Here is a 23622-nt window from a genome sequence, read left to right as displayed (position 1 = left end):
GCTACCCCACCATCCTCTGCTCCACTGATAAAGCGCTGTTCCTGGGGCTACCCCACCATCCTCTGCTCCACTGATAAAGCGCTGTTCCTGGGGCTACCCCACCATCCTCTGCTCCACTGATAAAGCGCTGTTCCTGTGGGTACCCCACCATCCTCTGCTCCACTGATAAAGCGCTGTTCCTGTGGCTACCCCACCATCCTCTGCTCCACTGATAAAGCGCTGTTCCTGTGGGTACCCCACCATCCTCTGCACCACTGATAAAGCGCTGTTCCTGTGGCTACCCCACCATCCTCTGCTCCACTGATAAAGCGCTGTTCCTGTGGCTACCCCACCATCCTCTGCTCCATTGATAAAGCGCTGTTCTTGTGGGTAGCCGCCATTCTTTCTCGGTTCCCATCCCAATGATGTCACCTGGGATTAAATTTTCAATACCTGCTTTTTCAGAGAAGAGCTCAAGGACAGCACACAGAGACCTGTTTGAAGGCCACATCGATTTCTTTTAAATGAAATGTTTAGTTTTGCTAAATCTCCCATCCTAATGACCTTTGGAGCGGTTGTAGCAGTGGTGCCCTTAGGGTACTTTTCTCGTTTGCTTTAGTCCTTGGAGAATTTTCTATAACGCATTTTGTTCACATTCATCCTTCCCTGGAACTTCTCACAAACCCACCTCCCTTCCATAGCCGCATAACCACCACCACCCCCAGCTCCCATTTTAAAGAAATGCCATCAAGAACAGTTTGTGATACCCATGTGTTCTTGGATGTGTGACCTTCATTATATGGTCATAGTAGGGGCCACATCTTAGAGAAAACTCTCTCTCTCTCTCTCTCTCTCTCTCTCTCTCTCTCTCTCTCTTTCCCCCTCCCCCAGCAGTCATCAAAATGACAATGGCTTCTCAACTGGGGGTGGGGCTTTGTGCTGCCCTCCCTTTTCTATGCAGGAGATTTGTCTGGCCTGAGCCTACAAAGGTCTTGTGCATGCTGTCTCAACTGCCGTGAGTTCATATCTGCAACTGCCCGGTTGTGTTCTGGAAACAGTTTTCTTATAATCATCTACCATCTCTGGATCTTATAACTTTTCTGCACCCTCTTCTACCAGAATCCCTAAGCCCTGGGAGGAAGGAGTGTGACAGAGAAGTTTATTTGGGGGTGAACAATTGATACTGTCTTATTCTCTGCACACCGACCACTTGTGGGTCTATGTGTTAGTTGCTATCCGCTGCAAAAAGAAGCCTCTCTCATGAGGGTTGAAAGGCACACTAATTTGTGAGCATAATGATTAGCCATTAGGAGTCAGTTTAATACTGTGCCCATTTAGCAGAGTAATCGTAGAAGGTTCTCCTCTAGGACCTACAGCCAGTCTAGCCACAGGTTCTTGGCTCTGATAATAGTACGAGGTATAGGTTTTAACTTGTAGTGTGGATTTTAAATTAAATTGGCAAGTGGCTGTTTACTTCTGTGACATTTGTGTCACTGTTGCACCTGTGGGCATGTCTTGCCAGTCTGGTCATCAGTATAGCTCACAGGGTTCACAGATGGGTAAGATTAGTGGATCTCTTTCTCTTCTAGTGGTGTATCTAGCACCTTCTGGCACTAGAAAAGCTAGCACCTGGGTTCAAATCCCAGCATGCACAGAAAACACTGTGCATAGCCCTGTGTGCCTGTTATCCCAGCACTGGGAAATGGGCAGCGACAGAAGGACCATTGAGAATGGCTGCCCAACACATTGTTCTGAGTTCCCTGAGATCTTGTCTCAAAGAATAAGAGAGAAAGCTGTATAGAAAAATATCCTACACTGTCCTTTGGTCTCTTCATGCATGTACAAACCCACAAATGCACATATAACACACTTATACCCACACATACACGGAATATACAGTAAACATTTTCTTAAAACTATTAAAAAGCTACACAAAGTGAATTACGAGAAATTCAGGATTAGCCCACACTATGGACTTTGTGTTTCCCTCTGAAGTGCTTATTTTGATCTCATAATATAATTTGCATCACGGATATTAATACTGAGAAAACCAAAAGCCCTCTTTCTTGCTTTATTCCCTTTCGGTGAACCAATTTAGAAAAACATTTCACAATCTCATGGTTTGTCATTTATTTGCATAGCGTGCTATTTTACTCTACTAATGGGTTGCATTTTATAATCTTTACCCTCTCGAATTTATTTTAGCTTATGCTAGACAACTCCGTACTTTGTTTCCTCTAGTGGTCAAGAAGAGTATCTCCAAATACAAACCAAATTATCCTAAAATTACAAAAGGGTACATAGAACCAGCTGATCCTAATGTGAGGTATTTAAGAAGTGGGTGTTGGTGCTGGTGGGCTGGTTGACAGCAGTGGTGAGGGTACATGTCTGTTTAGTAGGGCTGGTGCATATCACTGAAGCCATGCCTGTGAATATTCTCCTGTAAACTTCAGTTCATGGTAGAGAGATGGTACATATGGAGATATGGAGATATGGAGACGGGGGAGGATATCCACAGACATGTGTATATTGGTTAACTCAGGATTCACACTACCCTATGGTAGTGACTCACACCCTGCCTTTCTCCTGACACCACGTGTTCTTTATAGTGATTCACTAAACCGTGTCACTGGGACAGCTTATTTTAGTCAACTTTGAAATGATGGGATTATATTTTCCCACAAATGCTAGGAAGACTCGGACAGAGCAGCTATGACAGAGCAGCAGTTAGGATGTGAAACAGGAGCTGTATGAAAGGAGAGAAGTTTAGCACTCACTCCCCTTGACAAGGGTGGAAGAGGCCTGTGCGCCTGACAACAGACATATAGTTAAGGCACCGCCACCGACTGCGTGACATCTAACCACTGTGGTTTTTAGATGGAGGTCGGGGACCCTGTGGAAGAGTTAGGGGAAGGACAGAAGGCCCTCAAGGAGATGGTGACCCCACAGGATGACCAATAGTGTCAACTAACCAGGGCCCCTAGGGCTGGGGGGGATATGGGAGGTCTGCCCTCTCGGAGGTGAAGGGAAGGGGTGGGGGAGGAACTCTGGCGGGGGGGGGGGAACCAGGACAGGGCAGCATTTGAAATGTAAATAAACAAACAATTTTTTAAAGAAGATAAATATCAGGTTGTAATAGAAAAACATGAAGAGCTCTCTCTCTCTCATTTAGGTTGCATTTGTATTAATATTGTTTGATTCTATGTGGCAGTAACAGGCTGGGAAACTTACACAACAGCAATTTATTTCTCACAGTTCTGAAAACTAGGAAACCAAACATTGTGATGCAGTCTGCATTTTTTGTTGGTTATTTAATATGATAACTTGACCACTGCATCTTCCAGAGAGCAGGGACATCACATCTGTCTTAGTTAGGTCTGTTTTCTATTGCTGTGAAAAAAACCCATGACCAAAAAGCAAGTTGAAGAGAAAAGGGTTTGTTTGATTTGCACTTCTATATTGCTGTTTGTCACTGACAGAAGTCAGGGCAGGAACTCAAACAGAGAAAGAACCTGGAGGCAGGAACTGATGCAGAGGCCACGGAAGGGTGCTGCTTACTTGCTTGCTTCCCATGGCTTGCTCAGCCTGCTTTCTTATAGGGATGGCACCACCCACAATGGGCTGGGCCCTCCACATCAATGACTAATTAAGAAAATGTCTTAAAGCTCAGATCTTTTTTTTTCTTTCTTTTTGCTCTTGATAATCACTAAAATAACTTTTGGACCCTCTGTATACCAGGACATTGTGGCAAAGTGTCCCTATCTTGACTAATTTAAACCAAAGAAAGCTCAGATCTTATGGAGGCACTTTCTCAGTTAAGATTCCTTCCTTGATTGACCCCTTGTCAACTTGACACACAAACACACCATTATTAAGCCACGCCATTTCTTTCTTATCCATCCCCAAGATCTCACATTAAAAACATAAATAAGCATACATTTAAAAATAAACATTAATACAGTCTTTCACAAATTCAAACACATTACATTTTCAGTTTCTTTAAAATATGTAAAATCTCTTTAGCCTCAGGCAGACGTTTTGGACAAGGGCAGAAGCAGCCACATTCTTCACCAAAACATCACAAGAATAGTTCCTAGGCCACATTCATCTATTCTCCTCTGAAACACCTTAAATCAGGCCCCCACAGCTCAAATCATCCCCAGCACCACTGTCTTCCATTTCTCTACTACTTTGGCCCATTAAATTCTACTTAAAGCATTCAGCTGCTTTTTAAATCTGAAGTCCACATTTCTGCAAACAAAACCATGGTCAGGTCTGTCACAGCAATACCCCAGTCCCCAGCACCAACTTCTGTTTTAGTTACAGTTTCTATTGCTATGAAGAAGACACCAGGACCACAGCAACTCTTATAAAAGAAAACATTTAATTGGGGCTGGCTTAGAGTTTCAGGGGTTTAGTCCATTACTCTCATGGTGGAAATCACGGTGGCAGGCAGACATGGCACTGAAGAAGGGGCAGAGACTTCTACATCCATTCTGTAGGCAGCAGGAAGCAACTGAGACACATCCTCCAACAATGCCATACCTACTCCAATAAGGCCACATCTCCTAAGCCTATGGGAGTCCTTGTCTTTAAAACCACCACAAGGTCCTTATATGGCAGAAGGCAGGAATCTGGTGTGTGTGTGTGTGTGTGTGTGTGTGTGTGTGTGTGTGTTAACATTTTCCATAAAAACCCTTTATAAAAAGTAATGAATCCATCCAAGAGCACGGAGTCCTCATGATGCGATCACTTCCTACGTGTCCCATCGCATTCCTTTCAAGGCAGAGATTCATGGAAGCCAAGGTGCTGAGAATAAGTGACTTGAGTGTTCGGAGCACCCCCTCAAGCCTCAAGGATCATGGAGAAAGGGGGAGCAGAAAGAATGACAGACCTGAAGACAGGACATGTTTTCTGGGCATGGCACAGCCAATGAAGTCATGACCTCAGAGTTTGCAGTGACTACAGTGAGCCTACACAATACTGAGCCTATCAACATAGAATTAACAATCACGGACTGGGAAAGGGCTCATGGGGCCTCTCCTAATGAACTACAGCTATATCAATAGATTCTGAGCCAGGGACAGTCACTGTTTCTAGTTATGTACCTACTAGACGCTCACCAGGCCCCAGTGGTCGTATATACAATTCTGGTTAGACTCAGTGATTCTCAAAACAGAACAAATCTAGATATACTAATCACCAACCAGCAAACCAAGATAAGTAAATAACCCCATAGACACGAATATGGGGAAGGGATGTATGGGGTGAATAGAGGTGTGGAAAAGACTAGAAGGTGGATGGTTGCAATCATCCGAATGAACTTAATGCATATATAAAATTGTTGAAGAAGAAATTTTAAAAATTATTTTAAAAAGTAACACCTGATTTGGGGAATTAATTTTCATCACACATTTTTGGAAGAAACTGAAACAATGTAACACATGTAACAGATGATGGGAAATGTTCTAAGATACACAATAGGCAGTTGGATATACAGGTTTGCAGATAGCAATCCTAAGGGGCTTGGAGGAAGCAGTGCAAACTATGTGCATCATCACTCTTTTAAAGCAAGTACCTACAAATGAAATTGTTTCCTCAAAGAGTCGGGATGACACCTGGACTTCATCTTCGTCTCCCTCTTCTCTCGCTTACACACACTGGTATGTTGAGAGGATGAAGTGATATACAAATAAACATGTACAGGATCTACAGATGTGTTGATGCAGTCTAGTAATTACAACTTCAGTGGTGAGAGAGCTTAAAAGTTATATCCCTTTCTTTGTAAAAACTGCAACAATTCTCTGATGGATCCCATTGACTTCATAAATACTGTATGGATCCATGGTTGTCAGTCCCGCTTCCATGCAGGAGATACATAGTTACTTTAAATGGATAGCATGCGTTGGAATGGCTACCCAGCTTAGAGCTTACGGGACAGAAGGAGGAGCTGCCATGTTCATTTTGAGTTTTTGTTTTTTTTGACCTTTGATCTTTCGTAGACTCCAGAGCCCACCATACTTGCTATAAGAAATGCTCAGTGAGCATCTAGTCTCAGCAGTCATGATTAGCAAATAATACAGCGGAGTTTTAAAGAGATACATGTTAACACTATACAGTCAAAATATTTTACAGTATATTTTTTGAAAATTAACATTTTTTTGTCATGTAATTCTGCTATTATGCAAGAAACTCTTGTTTGGTTGTTGTTTTCGAGACAGGGTTTCTCGGCGTAGGCCTGGATGTCCTGGAATTTGCTCTGTAAATCAGGCTGGCCTTGAACTCGGAGATCTGCCTGCTTCTACCGCTCTGTTTGCATTTATTTTAATTAATTAATATAAATGAATGACAGGGTTTCCCTACGTAACTATTGCTGTTTGTTTGCATTTATTTTAATTAATTTATTTATATAAATGGATGACGGGGTTTCATTACAAGACCAGGTTGGCTCCAAACTCCTGGATCCTCCTGCCTCAGCCTCCCAAGGCCCTCTTACTGTTGTCCTTTTACAAAAGCTCGCTAACTTGCCAAGGGTACTGAGCTAGTGAGCGTGGAGATCCAATCCTTCACAAGCTGGTCAGTACTGCAGTAAAAGAAACCCACAAGCATACCTCAAATGTTAAAAAGCCAGGGCTTACAGGCAGGTAATTGGTTAACGCGAGAAAGAAAACTTCTTTTATGAGCAGAACAAAAAACGAACCCAAACCTCTGGGAAAGAGTTAAGAACTAAGACAGCTAGAAAGCGGCTCCCCACCCGCAACCACCTCTGCATCCTTCATTGGGTGTCGTCATATGACGTCATATAGCCGGCGTCCCAGAGGCGGGATTTCCTGTCTGGGCTTAGCCTGTCTCGGGCGCGCCGGAAATCCCTCCTGAGGGACGTGAAAGTCTCCGGGTCAGAATCTCGGTGGGACGCTGTTTCCTGGTTTGGGAGGAGGGTTTGCGTTTTGGCGGGCGCGGTGTCTGTCGGGTGGTGAGAAGCAGGACCTGGGGCATGGACAGCCGCCTGCAGGAGATCCGGGAACGGCAGAAGTTACGGCGGCAGCTCCTAGCTCAGCAGGTGTGAGGCCGGGTGGGAGGGGACGTCAGTGCGCGTGCGCGGCTGCCTTTTTTTTTTTTCACCCCCTCGTTTCTTTTTTTTTTTTTTTTTTCTTTTTTTCGGAGCTGGGGACCGAACCCAGGGCCTTGCGCTTGCTAGGCCAGCGCTCTACCACTGAGCTAAATCTCCAACCCCTTCCCCCTCGTTTCTTAATTCCCGCCTGTCCTTTTTGTGAATTCTCATCGGTGTCAAGGTCTTTGTCCCGGGACTTTTATTCCCTAGTCTCCCCACCTCCTCACACGTGCTAGTCAAAGTCATTATGTAGAAGACCCACCGCTACCAGTCTTGGACTTTCTGGACCCACATTTGCGAGCACAGACTTGTGGTGGGGATAAATTTGCTAATTGTCGATGAGTGTTAGTAGTTGTAACAAGGACAAGTGGCAGTTTTAGCTCCTACATTTCACCTTCACTGGTTAAGCAATGTTTCGCGTCTTGCTTTTCGTCCAAATCAGCTTCAAATCCTTTTTTTTTTTTAAAGATTTTTTTTTTTATTTTAAAGTGTGTGGTTTTGTCTCCGTGTGTATATGTGCCAGAGGTGTCGGATCTCCCTGGTGCTGGAGCGACAGGTAGTTGTGAGCCTCCCGATGTGGGTGCTGAGACATGAACTTCGGAAGAGCAGTGCATGCTCTTAGGCGCTGAGCCATCTCTCTAGCCCCAGCCTCACGTTACTGAGATTGGTTTTGGAGAAAGTTTGATTATTTTCTTGAGATCCTGTGGAAAGACTCACTGGAAGCAACTGAGTAAAGATTCTGCCCTTAAAACACAATCTCCCATCAACCAAACATTTGAATCCTTACTTATTCCTACTTGGAATAGGCTTCCAAGATTGTTAGGTTCTCCTTGGCCAGTCCTCACCAGAGAATTAACTAAGATCTGTCTCTCCAAACATTACTTTTCCAAACCTTTCACTTTCCTTGAAGTGAGATGAGTATGTGAGTGCTTGCCGTTTAGTGGACCACACGTGCAGGGAGTACATACTACAAGTTGTTTCACTTAAAATCTGAAGCTGTTGTCATTACCCCATGCAAACCAATATAAGTGATGGAGGGAAATGCTCAACGCTTTAGCGAGTAAATTTTAAATTTCCAATGAGTCTTTCCGCAGGCTCTCAAGAAGATAAAACAAACTTCCCTTAAAACCAATCTCACAATGTGAAGCTGGCTAGAGAGGTAGCTCAGCGATTAAGGTAGCTTGCTGTCACTTTCCATTGCTAAATCTTGGGTTCCTCAGAGAACTTTCTGAAGGATTGACTGAGATGAGATGAGAATTACAAATAGTCATGGGGAGAAAATTAGAAAATTCTAACTATAGGAAGTACATGTTCTGTCCTCAGACCAGAAAGACGTGGAGAAGATTTTTACGGAGGAGTTGAAACTGGTGTATTGGAAGAGAGCTTTTATTGGAGAAATGAAGGCAGCCCTAGGAAGCAGTAGAGAAGATTTTGTTGTTTAAAGTCAAAGCTGCTCATTTGTAGCCCTGATATTTTTGAATACCTTCTTGCCCTGGAGCTAAAGGGAACACTAAGTACTGATTTTCTTATGCCGTTTTTGTGCTTGATACTAAAGAGTTCCTCGTGCTGCCCTGTGTCCTTAGTCTGACCTGGAAGGTTTTCTGTGAATTAGTTTTATTCAGCTCAGCCTTTGTTTACATTTGTTGCATTCTGCAGAGTTTCTTCAGTGGCCATTTAAAGTTGACATTACCGTTTTTAAGCTATTAGTAAATTTTATTAAAGACTTAGCTTTTTTTTTTCTTTTTTTTCTTTTTTTCGGAGCTTAGCTTTAATGAAACTGATTGCATTTCTGTGAGAGCATGGGATAGAATATGATATATAAAGCAATTCATATGAAGTCATTTGCTTTTGGGTTATTGATAGTACTGCCAACTTGTGTTTTATTCAGAATTGGCCAAAGAGAATCATCTTAATTTCAAATATAACCAAATGCATAAAATATTTTCCAGCTGATAAAATCATTCTTAATTAAAACGATGTTCTTACCGTTCACTTACACGCCTGTTGATAGTGTGGTATGGGCGGTGTTGCTTTTATAAAATACTTGATTTATTAAAATTAGCAGCACATTTTGGGCGTGTGAACAATGCGTTGTGACCTAACTTTGGGTTCTTGCTTCCTAGTTGGGAGCTGAGAGTGCAGATAGCATTGGTGCTGTGTTAAACAGCAAAGATGAACAGAGGGAGATCGCTGAAACAAGAGAAACTTGCAGGTATGTTGACCTTTTAGTGACGTGTGTACAGTGAGAAAGGATCATTCGTGTAAGTTTCTGTTGTGACGTATTTATGAGGGTTATTTTGGGGGAATGAGACAGTCCCGCTCTGTAGCCCATGTTGTCCTCACACTTGCAGCACCTCTGCCTGAACCTCTTGAGAACTAGAATCTCCCATAAGGGTTGATTTTTTTAATAAATAACTAATTGCAGGTTTGAATGTGTTCTTAAGAAAACTGTGAAAATGAAGATTTTTTGGAAATAGTTTTTAATGTCAGGTTGAAATTATTAAGTCTTTGTGAAAATACTGGGTTCGTATTTATAAAATAGGTGGAAGTGAAATGTTATACTAAGAATTAGCTTACATACCATAAAAACTGTTAAATTATAAATTACAATTTTATGAAAATGTACTTCAAACGTGGTATTCAACTGATAATTCAGAAAACATTTCATAATTTTTTATTCTGAATTTTCGGTTCTATCAGTTTAGCTTTCAGAGCATAGTATAAAATTATGTAAACTAATATATGAAACACTATTTAAAAGTTTCTCCTCATAATAAGTCTTTATACTAGCTTATTTTTTTCACTTGGTTGCTTTCTTATAAATAAAGCTACAAGTATTGCCTTTGGCTTTTGGATGTTTTATAGGTAAGTAGACATTTAATCAGGAAACATTTGGCTTCGCTTCTGTAACTTGTTAATAATACAAGCAGATGCATGTGCACCTTCTGTGCGCTCCTTAAGACAGCTGCGGTTGAATTCCCAGGGCTTCCTATGATACTTCTGCTCCAAATTCAAAACGGAAGTGTCTGGATGAAGGAGAGACGGATGAAGATAAAGTAGAAGAATATAAGGCAAGTAGAAAATGAGGTAGTTTTATACATGTTTGAGAAAAAAGTTAATCCTAATAGATTTGTCTCATTTAGAGAGCTGAACTGTAAGATCCTAAAATCCTTATGAGTAACATTTATCTGCTCAGTTAAAGACTTATATCAGGGGGTTGGGGATTTAGCTCAGTGGTAGAGCGCTTGCCTAGCAAGCGCTAAGGCCCTGGGTTCGGTCCCCAGCTCCGAAAAAAAGAAGAAGAAGAAGAAAAAAAAAGACATATCAGTTTGCTCATTTTATGTATGTGTATGCCATGATTGTACCATATGCATGCCTGGCCAGGCCAGTTGTTATATCCTGAGGTTCACAACTATATAAAGCCTTTGGTGAGCTTTCTTTCCCAGTAGCCTACTTTTCAGCCTTATACAAGCTAACCAGCAGGGAGGATGCTTTCTGGTTGGTTCTAGCTTGATTTCTCAAGTCTTATGACTCAAATATGTCTATCTTTGGCAATAAGGTCTACTATCAGGTTCTGGTGGGTGATCAGAAACAATGGCAATAGCCTATTCTGCAGGGTTATCTTGATACCCTGACCAACAATTCAAGGGAAGGTTTCTCACACTGACATTGGGATTTTTATTTGGCAATCTATGACTTCTGGAAGAGGCATTTCCTTTGTGTAGAGTAACTCAAGTTAAGCTCCTTTCTATATATGTATTTAAATATCTTATAAAATAGTACATTTCCACGTGACTTTTTCAAACACCCTTAATACTAGTTAAACCCCTGCTTCCCAGCCTGTAAAACCCCTCCCAACTTCCTATCCACTTAGCAAAACCTGAATTTGGTTTCCAACATCCATCCATAGGTACCAGCACTCACATGTTCATACCATGAACTCTTGCAGGGGACCTGGATTCAGTTCCTAACACCCACATGGTACCTGACAGCCGTCTGTTACTCCAGTTCCAGGAGATCTGAGGCCCTCTTCTGACCTCCTGAGGGCAAAACACTCAAAACCATAAAATAAATAAATCAACAAAATTTTTTTTTAAAAAAGTAAATCTAAATGTAATGCTAATATAAACATATCTGAGGGGAATAAAACACTCTTAAGATGCAATAATTTACTATATAAACATAAATGTATATATAAAATATATGTAAAGAAAAATATGAATATGTATATATATGCATGTGTGTGTGTGTGTGTGTCTGTGTGTATGTGTGTGGTGTGTGTTATGGTTTTTTTTGGGGGGGGGGGGCACAGGATTTTTCTGTATAGCCCTGGCTGTCCTGAAACTCACTCTGTAGACCAGGCTAACCTTGAACTCAGACATCTGCCTGCCTCTGCCTCCCGAGTGCTAGGATTAAAGAAGTTCCACCACATCTAAATGTATATATTTTAAATACTTTCTTCATCTTCCCTTTTCAAGGATGAACTAGAAATGCAACAGGAAGAAGAAAATTTGCCATATGAAGAAGAGATTTACAAAGATTCCAGTACCTTCCTTAAGGTAAAACAAAGACTTTTCAAGTCTTAGAACTTTCACATTTGAGCTCTATGCTGTAAAGGACCTCATTTTCTTGAGGAGTTTTTCAGTTTTTGAGAGATCTCTGTATGAAAACAAAGATCCTAAGTTACTCGTGAAATATTCTGATTATTTAGATATTTAGCCTATAATAGTGGTGTATTTATATCAGAATCTGTTGATAAGTAATGTTTTAGTTTTTCAGTGTAGTTTTTAGTGTTTTCAAATATTAGTGCTTTTTCAATGTCATACTTTGTACAGCTTCATAATAAAGACACACGAAGTTAGTGTATCTGCCATGAGAGTGCATATTGTTTATTTAATTTTAACCATTTCTTTAGGGAACGCAGAGCTTAAATCCCCATAATGATTACTGCCAGCATTTTGTAGACACTGGACATAGACCTCAGAATTTCATCAGGGATGTAGGTATGTCAGCTTTACTTGGACTCTCCTGTATACAGTATCGCTATATGCATGTGATCTATGCAAGTTATACATTATCCTAATAAAACCTTTTTCAGGGTTGACGTTCACCTTTGGGTCTCAGTGCTTCTAGTCTACCTTCCTTGCCTTTAAGCAATGCTGTGTCTCTCTATTTTTTTTTTTAAACATAGTTTATATGCCTTGTAATTAACCCATCGAAAGAATATAATTCAGAGTTCTTTTAATGCAATCATTAGCAGTCAGTTTTAGAGCATTTGCTTCTCAAAGGAAGCTCTGTACCATTAGCAGTGAAGCCACATTTCTTACTTTAACCTGCCCTCTGGACTTAACCACTAATCTCTTTCCTTTCTTGGTAAGTCTGGCCATTCCAGACATTTCATATAATTGAGCTCATACAACATGGGGCTTTTTGTGAGTGCCTTCTTTGACTTAACACAGTGTTTTCAAGGGTTATTAATACTGTAGCATGTATCAATATATCTTATTTTTCTCAAATAATAGTCTGTGTGATGAGTGAATCACTTAGGTTTGCGTAGGCATGTACTCAGTTTTCTTCAGGGGATAGAGTTGGTGGGCCATGCAATTCTTTAAATAGGATTTTTTAAAGGTGTGCTGATTCTGTGTTCTGACTTTTGGAGGTTCCACCCCCAAAGGTGTTAATCCTGCCATGGCATTTCACTTTCCTATGAGTATAGTATGAAAATAAGTCTCCTTACCTTGTGTGCTACTGTCAGTTTTCACTGTAGCCATTCCAGTGAGTGCTCAGTATGGCATTGTAGATTGATTTTTTGTGATTGTATTGTTGTTGTGATTTTTAAAAATGTGTATGTTTTGTCTGCATTTGTGTGTATCACTTGCATGTCTTTGAAAGGCCAGAAGAGGACTTAAGTCCCCTGAACTGGAGTCATATTTGCTTGTGTTTATGAGCCACCATGTGGGTGCTGGAAACCACATGTATCCTCTACAAGAGTTGCCAGTGTTCTTAACCACTGAGCCATCTCTCTAGCCCCGTGATGTTTTAAAATACAGTTTTATTTGAGAACTTCAGTTATGAGCACTGTATATACACTCCCCAAGCTTCTCCTGTAACCCCCCTCCATTCGTGTTCTCTAGTTGTTATATGTACATGTATGTGTACTCAGTTTTGCTTTTAAGTGCTCGTGACCAGAGCTATGCACATACTGTGTGGTAGCTCGCTCCTAGAGGAAACTAATTCTTCCTGTCTCAGGTGGTGGCACTGAGTGGAATTTCCCACGTCCAAGTCCACTGGTATTGTCATTATGCTGGTCCTGTTCAGGCAGCCATGTTGTTGAGAGTTCACAGGTGCACTTCCCCTATTGTGTCTAACAGTAGATGAGCAACAGCTGACCCTCCGGCCCATCCATGATTTCTCCTGAGCCTTAGATGCAATGGTTGTATTGTAGATACATAGTTGGAGTTGGACACCCCACAGCCCCCTCTTCTCTGCCATTTGACCAGTTGTAGATCTCTGTAACAGTCTCAATTTGTTTAAAAAAAGTTTCTTAGATATGGGAGTGAGAGCCACTCTTACCTGTGAGTATAAGATAGTTTAGAATACAGCTAGAAATTATATTAGTTTAGAAAAATGACAATAGGTTCTCTCAGGTCTGAGGCCACTGGTCACAGTAGTTGACTAGATTTACAGTACTAGGCAAGGACGAATTCCCTCCTATCCAGAGGGCCTTAAGTATGACTAGATGACTGTTCGTGACCCCCAAAATGTAAGTGCCATTACTGTAGCACTGGGGTGTCTTGCCAGGCCCATCTCTGCTGTGGAGCATGGCCTTTAGATCTGGGTAGCACTGCTATTTGCTCCTCTCCCTCGAAGCTTGTAGCATCTCTGAATACTGTGAGAGCTGCTCCTCAGGGAGGAGGCTTCCAGGCCAGTTCCAGCCTCATCCTCCCAAGTCCAGAGTGTGGTGTCAGGAGTCATAACTTAATGTTTAGAAAGGTTGGTACACACGATCTGTTTGTGGTTGGTTGTTTTCTGATTTGGTTTGGTTTGGTTTTAGTTTTTTAAGATAGTTTAATGTGTAGCTGAATTTGGCCTCAACTTTCTATCTCCCAAAGTGAACGTCCTTTTGCCTTAGCCTCTGAATACCAATGATTACGAGTCTCTGCCATCAATCCCACAGTCTGTTGTGGTTTTGATCTGTATTTTCTTGACAAGTAATGGTGTTGGTGTCTTATAGACATTTTGGCCCACTTAAATATCTTTTAAGTGATAACCACATAGTTTGCTTATATTATACCTTTTTGTCTTTTTCCTATTGAATTTTAAAAGTTCTTTGTATTTTCTGTACACACATACAATTTATAAATATTTTCTCTCTGCTAATTATCATAGTAGCACAGGAACTTAAATGTGATATGATTAAATTTTGCAGCTGCACGCATCATCACTCATGAAGAATTGACTTAAATGTGATTTTTAATGTATTGCTTTTCTTAGTATTAGGGTGTGAACTCAGGGCCTTGTAAATGCTAAGTAAGTGTCAAGCCCTATTTTATTTTATGATTTGAGACTGGGTCTATGTATGTTGCCTGAACTGACTGTGAACTTGCTATGTGACCCAGGCAAGCCTCTAACTTATGATCCTTTTGTTTCAACCTGTTCAGTGACTGAGATTACACAAATTTGCCACCATGCCAGGCTCTAATTTTAATGTTTTTATAAGTAGAATTTTAGAGATAGCATTAAAAAGTTAGAATAAATTGCATACTTATATTTGAATATAAACTCATTTCTTAAGATGCCTGCTTTCCTAAGATAAAGATGTATGTAAAAGTATTATAAATTGATAAGAGTTTGTATTGATATATTTTGTCAAATGGAGATTTGAATTAACTAAGAACTAAAATGCCTTATGTTGCAGCAGCAAAAAAACAAAAACGAAAAAAGCCCACTGAGTACTTTTTAATGATAGCATGATAAAAGGTACCTGATTTCTCCAAGACCTTAAGGCCAAGAAACAAGGAAGGGGGCTGACCATAAATTCCCATGTATACCACAGATCTGTTCATCAGATCATCAGGGAAGACAGGTTTCAGATTGCTGCAGGTTCTACCTTCTGTTTTGTAGATGATAAGGGCTGACTGTTGTATTCAAACCTGGCAGCAATGCAGTCTTCAGACATTTTTTATTTTATGTGATCTAAATCACCGATTGAGGAAGTTTTATGATTTTTTTTTCTACTTTTACTCTTCCTGTTAAAGACTTGGAGCTTTTCAACGTATGTTTATTACTTTTAATTAGGCGTCTGTGCCTGTATGTGGGTGTGCTCATATGTATGTGTGTGCGTGGGTATGCTCACATGACTGCCTGTGTGTGGGTATGCTCACATGACTGCCTGTGTGTGGGTATGCTCACATGACTGCCTGTGTGTGGGTGTGCTCACATGTGTGCGTGTGTGTGTGGGTATGCTCACATGTGTGTGTGTGTGTGTGTGTGTGTGTGTGTGTGTGTGTGTGTGTGGGTATGCTCACATGACTGCCTGTGTGCATGGGTATGCTCACATGACTGCCTGTGTGTGGGTGTGCTCACATGACTGCCTGTGTGCCCTCAGAGGCCGGAAGAGGATGTCAGATCCTCTGGACCTGGAGTTACAGGCAGTCATGAGCCATCGATGTGAATGCTGAGACCCAAACTAGGGGCCCTTGGAAGAGCAGCTGATCCATCTCTCTGCCCACATGCTTTTAGTTTTTCAGTTAAGGTGTTTTATATAATTTATTTTCTTATCAATATTTCTTATGTATGGAAAGCAAGTAAAAATGAACTGCTGATTCTAATTTAAAGGATGGAAAGGAGGAGTCATAACTTTTGTATCGTCAGTGTTAACGTCAGTTGAACTGAAATGGAGAGTTGACTGTTCTTTCCTTCTTAGGCCTAGCCGACAGATTTGAAGAATACCCTAAACTTAGGGAGCTCATCAGACTGAAGGATGAGCTGATAGCTAAGTCAAATACTCCTCCCATGTAAGTAGTTCAATGCTCTCTCCTGCCAACTCTGGCTCGCATTAGTCTGTTTACTCCATAACCTTATTCTTATTTTCAGTGAAATACATTGTTTTGGAACTGGTTCAAGTCTGTAGTGGCTGCTTATTGACCTTAGGTAGTTTAGGAGCCTGTGAATTCTGACACAGTCTTCATCTGGAAGGTAGAGATGCCCTCTCCTGGGGCTGGGCTACTTGGAACTGCCTTGCAAATGCCTGACTCATGGTGCTTTGCTACATGTCTTTTTTTTTTTTTTTTCCGCTTCAGAGTTGGGGAATCACTGCACTACATAGGCAGGCCGTCTCCACTCAGTAGAGCTTGTTGGGAGCAAGTCTGGTGCTCTCCCTGTGACCTGGATGACAGGAAAATTCAGAGATGACGATGACTTCATTATAACCTGTGACTTTTCAGTCTAAGCATTAAAAGTCCATAAGCCTTAAAAACAAAAGAAAAATGTGTCTTGGATTGGGCTGTATGAGTAAACATCTTTCCTGTCCAGTGATGCGTACCAGATGATCTGAGTTCAAAACCCACAACCGAAGTAGAGGTGGAAGGAGAGAAGCCACTGACTGCACAGAGTTGCTCTCTGACCACCGTATGCATATGACCTGTACACCACCCTCCCTCCAGTGATATGAAATTAATGTTTTCTTCAAAAGTGTCCTTGGACTTAAAATACTTCCATACTGTGTGAAAATAACGTCATCAAAGGCTAGTAGTAATTTTCATTAGGAAGTGTGAAAACACTGTTAATATAAATATTTTTATTAATGAATAAACTAATAAAATGAAATCATGTCCATATTTAGAAATTCTGTATTTCTAAAGGAGGAATTTGAAACTTAGATGTCATTTTTCCAACCTAATTAATGGTATTCTTGTCATAATAATTATATATAATATTAAAATCAAAATAGGTTAGAGATCACATGGTGTAGATTTTCAATGTAAATATAAGTGAAGAGTTTATTCTGGCTATACAGGAAGAGAAATATGCTTTTGTCTTTCATTGTAAATATCTTCATGCCCTAAGGAAGACATTATGATGATATAAAGCCTTCATTAAAACAAAAGACCTACTAGTAAAAGCTAATTAGTAATTAGCTCCTGGTTATCTTATAATGTTTGGCAATAGTTATCAAATAATATTGGGTAAGGAATTTCCTTCATTACCACCAGAAATATTTCAAAATCCTCCCCGTCCCCTTTTCTTAGGTACTTACAGGCAGACATAGAAGCCTTTGACATCAGAGAATTGACACCCAAGTTTGATGTGATTCTTCTGGAGCCTCCTCTGGAAGAATACTACAGAGAGACCGGCATCGCTGCAAACGAGAAGTGCTGGACGTGGGACGATGTACGGTGACACGCTACACATTGTAATGGCGCGTTCCCATAGGGGACACGCGTATTTGTCCAGAAAGTGGGGTCATGAGTACACATATGGCTCCTTAGGAGCTTAGTCTTCTGTGACAGTCACTAAGGCTTCGAAGGTTTTAATGAGGTTCGTGAGATCCTCTGGTTGGCATGAGGGCTGGACTAGACAGAGGGCAGTAAGTAGGAACCGAGGGAAGGCCGGAGACTTAGGAATACTCACATGTAAGAGAAGAGTCCTGCAGATACCTGGACAGAAGTGGTCCTCCTGCCTCAGTCACCCCAAACTGTCTGTGGACATAAGCGCATAGGACATTTCATTTTGTCAGTAACTTTGGGCTCTTTTAACTTCTGGTTAACTAACTCTGCTTCTTTTATTAGTTCTGTAATAAATTCTATAGTTCTGTAAGTGTACTTTTCTGTGAACTCTTTCTATGTATATGTCTTATTGCACATGTATGTGTGTGGATTGTATGTAGAATAACAAAAACAGCATATCAAAGTAGGTTCAGACATAGAATTTACTTTCTATGCTATTTCCTAGATTATCTGAAGAATACATTTGTAGAGATCCTAATAAGTCTCAGTAGTTATTCTTTGGATTTATGGTAAGTGGGATACATTTGATATTGTATTGGTTTTTATTTCTTCTAGATCATGAAGTTAGAAATCGATGAGATCGCAGCACCTCGGTCATTTATATTTCTCTGGTGCGGCTCTGGGGAAGGATTGGACCTTGGGAGAGTAGTAAGTTGGTGTTTATGTTTCGTTCTGAATTCTTTCTCAGGTGGATTCTTAAGTTAATTAGGAAAAGAACATAAAATATTTTAGAGACTACAGGATTTATGTGCTTTTTTGCCTTGGGTTTTGACTAATTTAAAAATAATGATATAGAAGCATAAGGTACTTTATTTTGAAATATATAACATTGTATATTATATTTGGTCACAGCAACAAGAAATGTAACATGCAGATATCTAAACGGTATTTAACATCTGTATCATGCTTATATTTCTTCTGTGTCTGCTTAGAAATTTGGTATCCCTCTGTTAAACTTCTTAATTCTGGTTATTCTAAGTAGTTTTTAAAGTTTTGATTTTGAAATTATTTCTAGTGTTTGCGAAAGTGGGGTTACAGAAGATGTGAAGATATTTGTTGGATTAAAACCAATAAGAACAATCCTGGAAAGACAAAGACCCTAGATCCAAAGGCCGTTTTCCAGAGGACAAAGGTGTTGTCTTTTTTGTCTTGTTTTCTTTATTGTCATTCTCTTAAACTTTATTATATTACTATATACTGTGAAGTTAATTTTAGCAGCATTAATTTTTATGCTCGTAAAGTGGTGTGAGCGTCACAGAAGTACACACAAGAGTCCTTATAAGTGTCTCCTTCCTGTCCTGGACCTGCACACTGTGCGAGACAGTGGGTTTCCGTGTACTGTAACCTACGCATTTCCAGTTAGGGCATGCTCTGATACGCCCAGCTCGCAGAAGTTTTCCTTTGTATAAGCTCAGGAAGAAGACATGGCGGTGGGACTCAATAGCTGACATTGGAGTCAAGCTTGTCTGATCTGACCTTGGCTTTTATACTAGAACCGCTAGGATTCCCACTGCATGTGACTGCCCCGCTCGCTTGAGCTGAAAGCGTTTTGCATATTACACTTTGGAGGCCACCAGAGGGAGCCTGTGTCTTACCAGGTTCTCTTGGACTAGGTCACTACCTGACAGCATTTAGGAAATCTCCAGGTTGGTGATGCTGTGGGATTGCTAAGAGAGAGGGGTGCCTTTCTCCTTACCCTATTGCCTAGCACTTGTGTCCTTCCTGTTACCACACGTGTCCTTCCTGTCTGCCCAGTCTTGAGTTTCGCCTCCTTTTATAAGCATGCTATAGTAAGTAAGCAGTTTTCTTAACTGTATGAGCCACCCGGGGGACCATTGGAACCCCAAAGTTCTAGCTTCTTGGCGGTAAGTGTGTGTCCTGAAGGTGGAGTGCTGTCTTAGGGTAACATGCCTTTCTCTAGCCATCAGGGTCTGCACGGATGGGGTAGGTTGTGTCCTACCTGAACCGATGTGGAGCAGCCGCAGTGGGAGGGGAGGAGAAATGATGTGCTGTGGGAAGCCCAGCACACTCGTGTCAGAAGCGAAGTAGGATTTTGAAAGTATTTGAGACTGTGTTTTCCTGTTTACTTGGCCGTTGTCTGAGAGCCAGAGATCTAGAATTTTCTGTCATGGTTTTACCATTAAACTCTATCCCGACGATCCATAGAGTGAAAGTTGTTTTAGAACTGTTAGAAACGTTAAATGCTGTGAGACCGTGATTGTTGGTAATGAGAGTCTGTTGGTGTGGTTTGTCATAGGAGCACTGCCTTATGGGGATCAAAGGAACCGTGAAGCGAAGCACAGATGGGGACTTCATTCATGCTAATGTTGACATTGACTTAATTATCACAGAGGAACCTGAGATTGGCAACATAGAAAAGCCCGTGGAGATTTTTCACATAATAGAGCACTTTTGTCTCGGTAGAAGACGCCTTCATCTCTTCGGGAGGGACAGCACTATCAGGCCAGGTAAGGCCTCAGTTTTGAAAAAAGACAGTGTCATCATTCTTTAGATGTGGATTCTAAGGTACAGGACGTAGTAGTGTGTAAAGTAAGTCTTATATATTTGATTCCTCTTCTCTATACCTCACATGTGAGCAGTTTTATCTTATCAAACCGAGAAGGCAGAGAATGCCCATACACTCTCTGCCTCCCCCCATCCTCGGTAGTTCTCATAACTACAAAAGTCCATAATTTATATTAGGATTGATATTGCTGGTGTCTATGGATTTAAATGAGTTGGTTATGGTGTATGCCTACCATTGTAATGTTACAGTGAGAACGTTTTCTGCCTTCTGCTCCACTTAGTTTTTAACACCATAATTATCCGAATATTTGGGAGCATTGTGAGGTTTGTGTGTGTGTAGTAAGGTCGGGGCACTTGCCATACGTATCGCCTCACTTCTTTGTACTGGGAAATTATGCTGTTCTGAAGTGTTCAGTTGTTCCCTTAGCTAAGCTATGCATTGCTATGTCCTGGATTCCTCACTGTACGGTCTGTGGGCTTTTTCCCCTCACTCTTCCCTGGCCTTCATAACCTCCGCTCTAGTCTCTGCATCTTCCAGATGCACGGTTTGTTTCCACCTGTAAATGAGAATATGTGGTATGTGTTCTTTGCCTGATTTACTTCAGTTAGCATAATGCCCTCCAGTCCCATTCTAGCAATGGGATACATGGCATTCAGTTTACCCATTCCTCCATCAGTGGACACACACCTAGGTCACTGCTGTGTGAGCCGTACCACAGGCTGGTTTTAGTTCCTTTAGGTGTGTACCCGGAGTAGGGGCTCTGGCTGCTGTGGCGCCTCTCCTAGTTCTTTGAGAAACCTTCATAACGTGTTCCATAATAACTACTGTAATCCACCTCCCTCTCAGTAGCGTGTGGGAGTTCCACTTCCTGCAGCCTCCCCAGCCATACCGGTCCTTTCCCCTTTGATCACAGCTGTTCTGACTGAGGGGAGTTCTGACCGCAGCGAGATGATACCTCACTGTGCTTTTGTTTGCTTAGTTATCAGTAGTGGTGTACATTTTTTTCACAGACTTGGCTATGTGTGTATCTCCTTGTGAGAAAACTCATTGCCTGTGGAAAGACGGCATGAGAAGGGGCAGCATGGCTGTTTGGATCCTAGACCTGAGAAATGAGGACATTTTGTATAAAAGAAAAGCACATTTTCCTTCGTCAAGACTTAATGAGAAAACCAGTAGCCTCATTTTCATAAGTAGGAAAGATATATGTATATATTTTCTCAAATTTTTACCCAGCCCAAACATTTGTGTATTGAAATATCTTTTATAAGTGGTATTCTAACAACATAATAGATAAGGAACGGTTTGGATGACATGTAACATAAGAATGAGAAACAAGGTGTGTGTATACAAAACTTTTACAATATGGGTGACCGTTGGTGTGGTACACTGTATACTAGAGGTGTGGCTGTGTGTGTAACAGCCATCTTTGAGAATGTGTTAAGGACTTAGCTCCTAAAGGACCAACAAAAGAGCAAGGAGATGGAAATGTTTTCTGTTTCCCCCCTTGTTTCAGGCTGGCTCACAGTTGGACCAACGCTTACAAATAGTAACTACAATGCAGAAACCTACGCGTCCTACTTCAGTGCCCCCAATTCATACTTGACTGGATGTACCGAGGAAATTGAGAGGCTTAGACCGAAGTCACCTCCTCCCAAATCCAAGTCTGACCGTGGTGGTGGAGCTCCCAGAGGTGGAGGGAGAGGGGGAACATCTGCTGGCCGTGGTCGTGAACGAAATCGATCCAATTTCCGAGGAGAAAGAGGTGGCTTTAGGGGGGGTCGTGGAGGGACACACAGAGGTGGCTTTACACCTCGGTAGCTGTTACAAACGCTTAACAGTGTCCCCTCTGATCTTTTTTGTGAAGACTTGCTTCAGAACTCACTCCCAGCTTGCACTTTGCTTTAGTTTCTCATGCTGCCAGAAAGACCTTAGCCACCCACCCCCACCCCTAGGTCCTTGCAGTTGTCACAGACTGTGGTTCTGCTCAGGGTAAGTCACATGTGTGCAACACTCAGTCATGGGCTTGACTGATTTCACTCAAGGCTTTGGCTTCTTGGAAATAGGAGCGCAGTGGAGCACCTCTCAGAGGAGGATGGCAGGAATGGTGCTCTTTCCTTGTCGTGGCTGCCGCAGCCGCAGTAGGAGACTGGGAACCTGGGCAGAGCAGAACTGAGAGAGGCGGTCACCCTTTTTGGGGCCTTTAATGTTTTCTTGTTAAAACACTAAAAAGATGTAGTTCCCCCCCCCCCTTTTAAATTCTAAAAAATAACATGAAGTATCATTTGAGTACTGAAGACTCAGAGATGAAATGAAGTCACTTTCTTCCAGATCTGAATCTGACGGGGCTGGAGCCCTCAGGGAAGGTAATGGAAGAGGCAGAGCTTCCTAGATTTAAAACAAAAGCAAAACAAAAACCAAAGTTATCATAATGTAAATAACAGCTGCAGATGACATATAATCATGCTTCTTAAGAAGCAAGAGGAGGCAGGCACGTGTCAGGTCGGAGGGCTGTGTGTGATCTTGAACTTGGACTGACCTTCTAAGACAATTCATATTTCTTAGCAAAGGTAAAAACAGATTTGCTGGGGGGAGGGATGGTTCAAACAATCTAGAAAATAAACGCTTGATGATGAGGAAATGACATACATCTTTAAAGTTGTTATTGAACAAAATTTAGGTAAAAGCAATTATAGAAACCCTAAGGATACAGCTTGAGAGATGGGGTTGCAGTTGCCTTTGATTAGAGCTGTGTGGTGCAGATGTCTCTGCAGGGCTGATGTTCGGATCTCTTGGCTGTGGAAAGCTTCATACTGTTGTTTTTCTACACCTTAAGTCATGTTTGAATGGATTTGGCTATGCCAGATGAGATAATATCATTATTGTTCATGGTAACTCCTTTTTTTATTTTGCTATACTTTTCTAATAAAAAGTTTAAACCTTTGAAATGAGTTTGTTTTCCTTAAATGCAGTTACTATTGTTACCAAATGAAAAGGGACCAACCTAAAGTGACATCTGAGTTCCACTTGTCAGATATGGTCTCATGGACAGCCACGGAAATACAGTTGGAAGGCCTTACACTTTAAATGCTTGATGAGTTTGGCTCTCACAGGTGGTTAGAATATTTGCTGTGGTGGTGTTTTTAATTTCAGTAATTATAAATTATCCAAAGGCAGGGCTGTGTGTCAGATTTGACCTGTAAGGAGGGGATAGGAACTCCCATTTGTTCAGTCTGACTAAGGAATATCCCTTCCCCGCACATCAGATTCTTGTGTTCCCATTCTGAGCATAAAAGACAGCAACAATCTGGTGCGAAGCAAGATTTGCGGCTTCATAACATTCATAAGAAACTAACATTTCTTCAGCAGAAGACTCATTTCCTGGATGATCATATTGCTGCTGCTCCCAAACCCTCCATCACGTACTCAGATAGGAACATTGCTGGTTATACTGCACAGAGAAACAAGTAACTCCTTTAGTCTAAGTGGTTTGGACAACG

At 41.4% G+C, this 23622-nt stretch overlaps 1 protein-coding gene and 1 non-coding gene across 3 annotated transcripts; both read left to right on the top strand.

Moving 5' to 3' along the window:
- Nucleotides 1–2722: 2722 nt before the first annotated feature.
- On the top strand, nt 2723–2852 carry Rnu6atac (RNA, U6atac small nuclear). Its single transcript, XR_005501718.1, has one exon. It is a non-coding gene; the product is annotated as a U6atac minor spliceosomal RNA (small nuclear RNA).
- Nucleotides 2853–6822: 3970 nt separating this feature from the next.
- Mettl14 (methyltransferase 14, N6-adenosine-methyltransferase subunit) lies at nt 6823–23070 on the top strand. 2 transcript variants are annotated; one of them, NM_001399249.1, is made up of 11 exons: nt 6823–7039; nt 9214–9302; nt 10074–10161; nt 11569–11649; nt 12006–12093; nt 16017–16107; nt 17341–17482; nt 18154–18246; nt 18614–18730; nt 19856–20066; nt 21639–23070. In NM_001399249.1, exons 1-11 carry the CDS (start codon nt 6974–6976, stop codon nt 21941–21943), a joined length of 1371 nt encoding a protein of 456 aa, NP_001386178.1. In that variant the 5' UTR covers nt 6823–6973; the 3' UTR covers nt 21944–23070. The 2 variants fall into 2 exon arrangements, with proteins under 2 accessions (NP_001386178.1, XP_038958022.1); XM_039102094.2 differs by lacking the exons at nt 6823–7039; nt 9214–9302; nt 10074–10161; nt 12006–12093 and having other exon boundaries at nt 11629–11649.
- Nucleotides 23071–23622: the final 552 nt, after the last annotated feature.

The sequence above is a fragment of the Rattus norvegicus genome, chromosome 2 (assembly GCF_036323735.1).
Source record: "Rattus norvegicus strain BN/NHsdMcwi chromosome 2, GRCr8, whole genome shotgun sequence".
NCBI classification, from domain to species: domain Eukaryota; kingdom Metazoa; phylum Chordata; class Mammalia; order Rodentia; family Muridae; genus Rattus; species Rattus norvegicus.
This window is presented reverse-complemented; position numbering and strand designations above follow the sequence as displayed.

What these genes read in the sequence shown, in the direction of transcription:
- Mettl14 (NM_001399249.1), top strand. Translation starts at nt 6,974, where the DNA reads ATGGACAGCCGCCTGCAGGAGATCCGGGAACGGCAGAAGTTACGGCGG. An exon ending in GGCAGCTCCTAGCTCAGCAG is followed by an intron (nt 7,040 to 9,213) that starts GTGTGAGGCCGG and finishes CTTGCTTCCTAG; the next exon opens with TTGGGAGCTGAGAGTGCAGA. An exon ending in GATTGGACCTTGGGAGAGTA is followed by an intron (nt 18,247 to 18,613) that starts GTAAGTTGGTGT and finishes AATTATTTCTAG; the next exon opens with TGTTTGCGAAAGTGGGGTTA.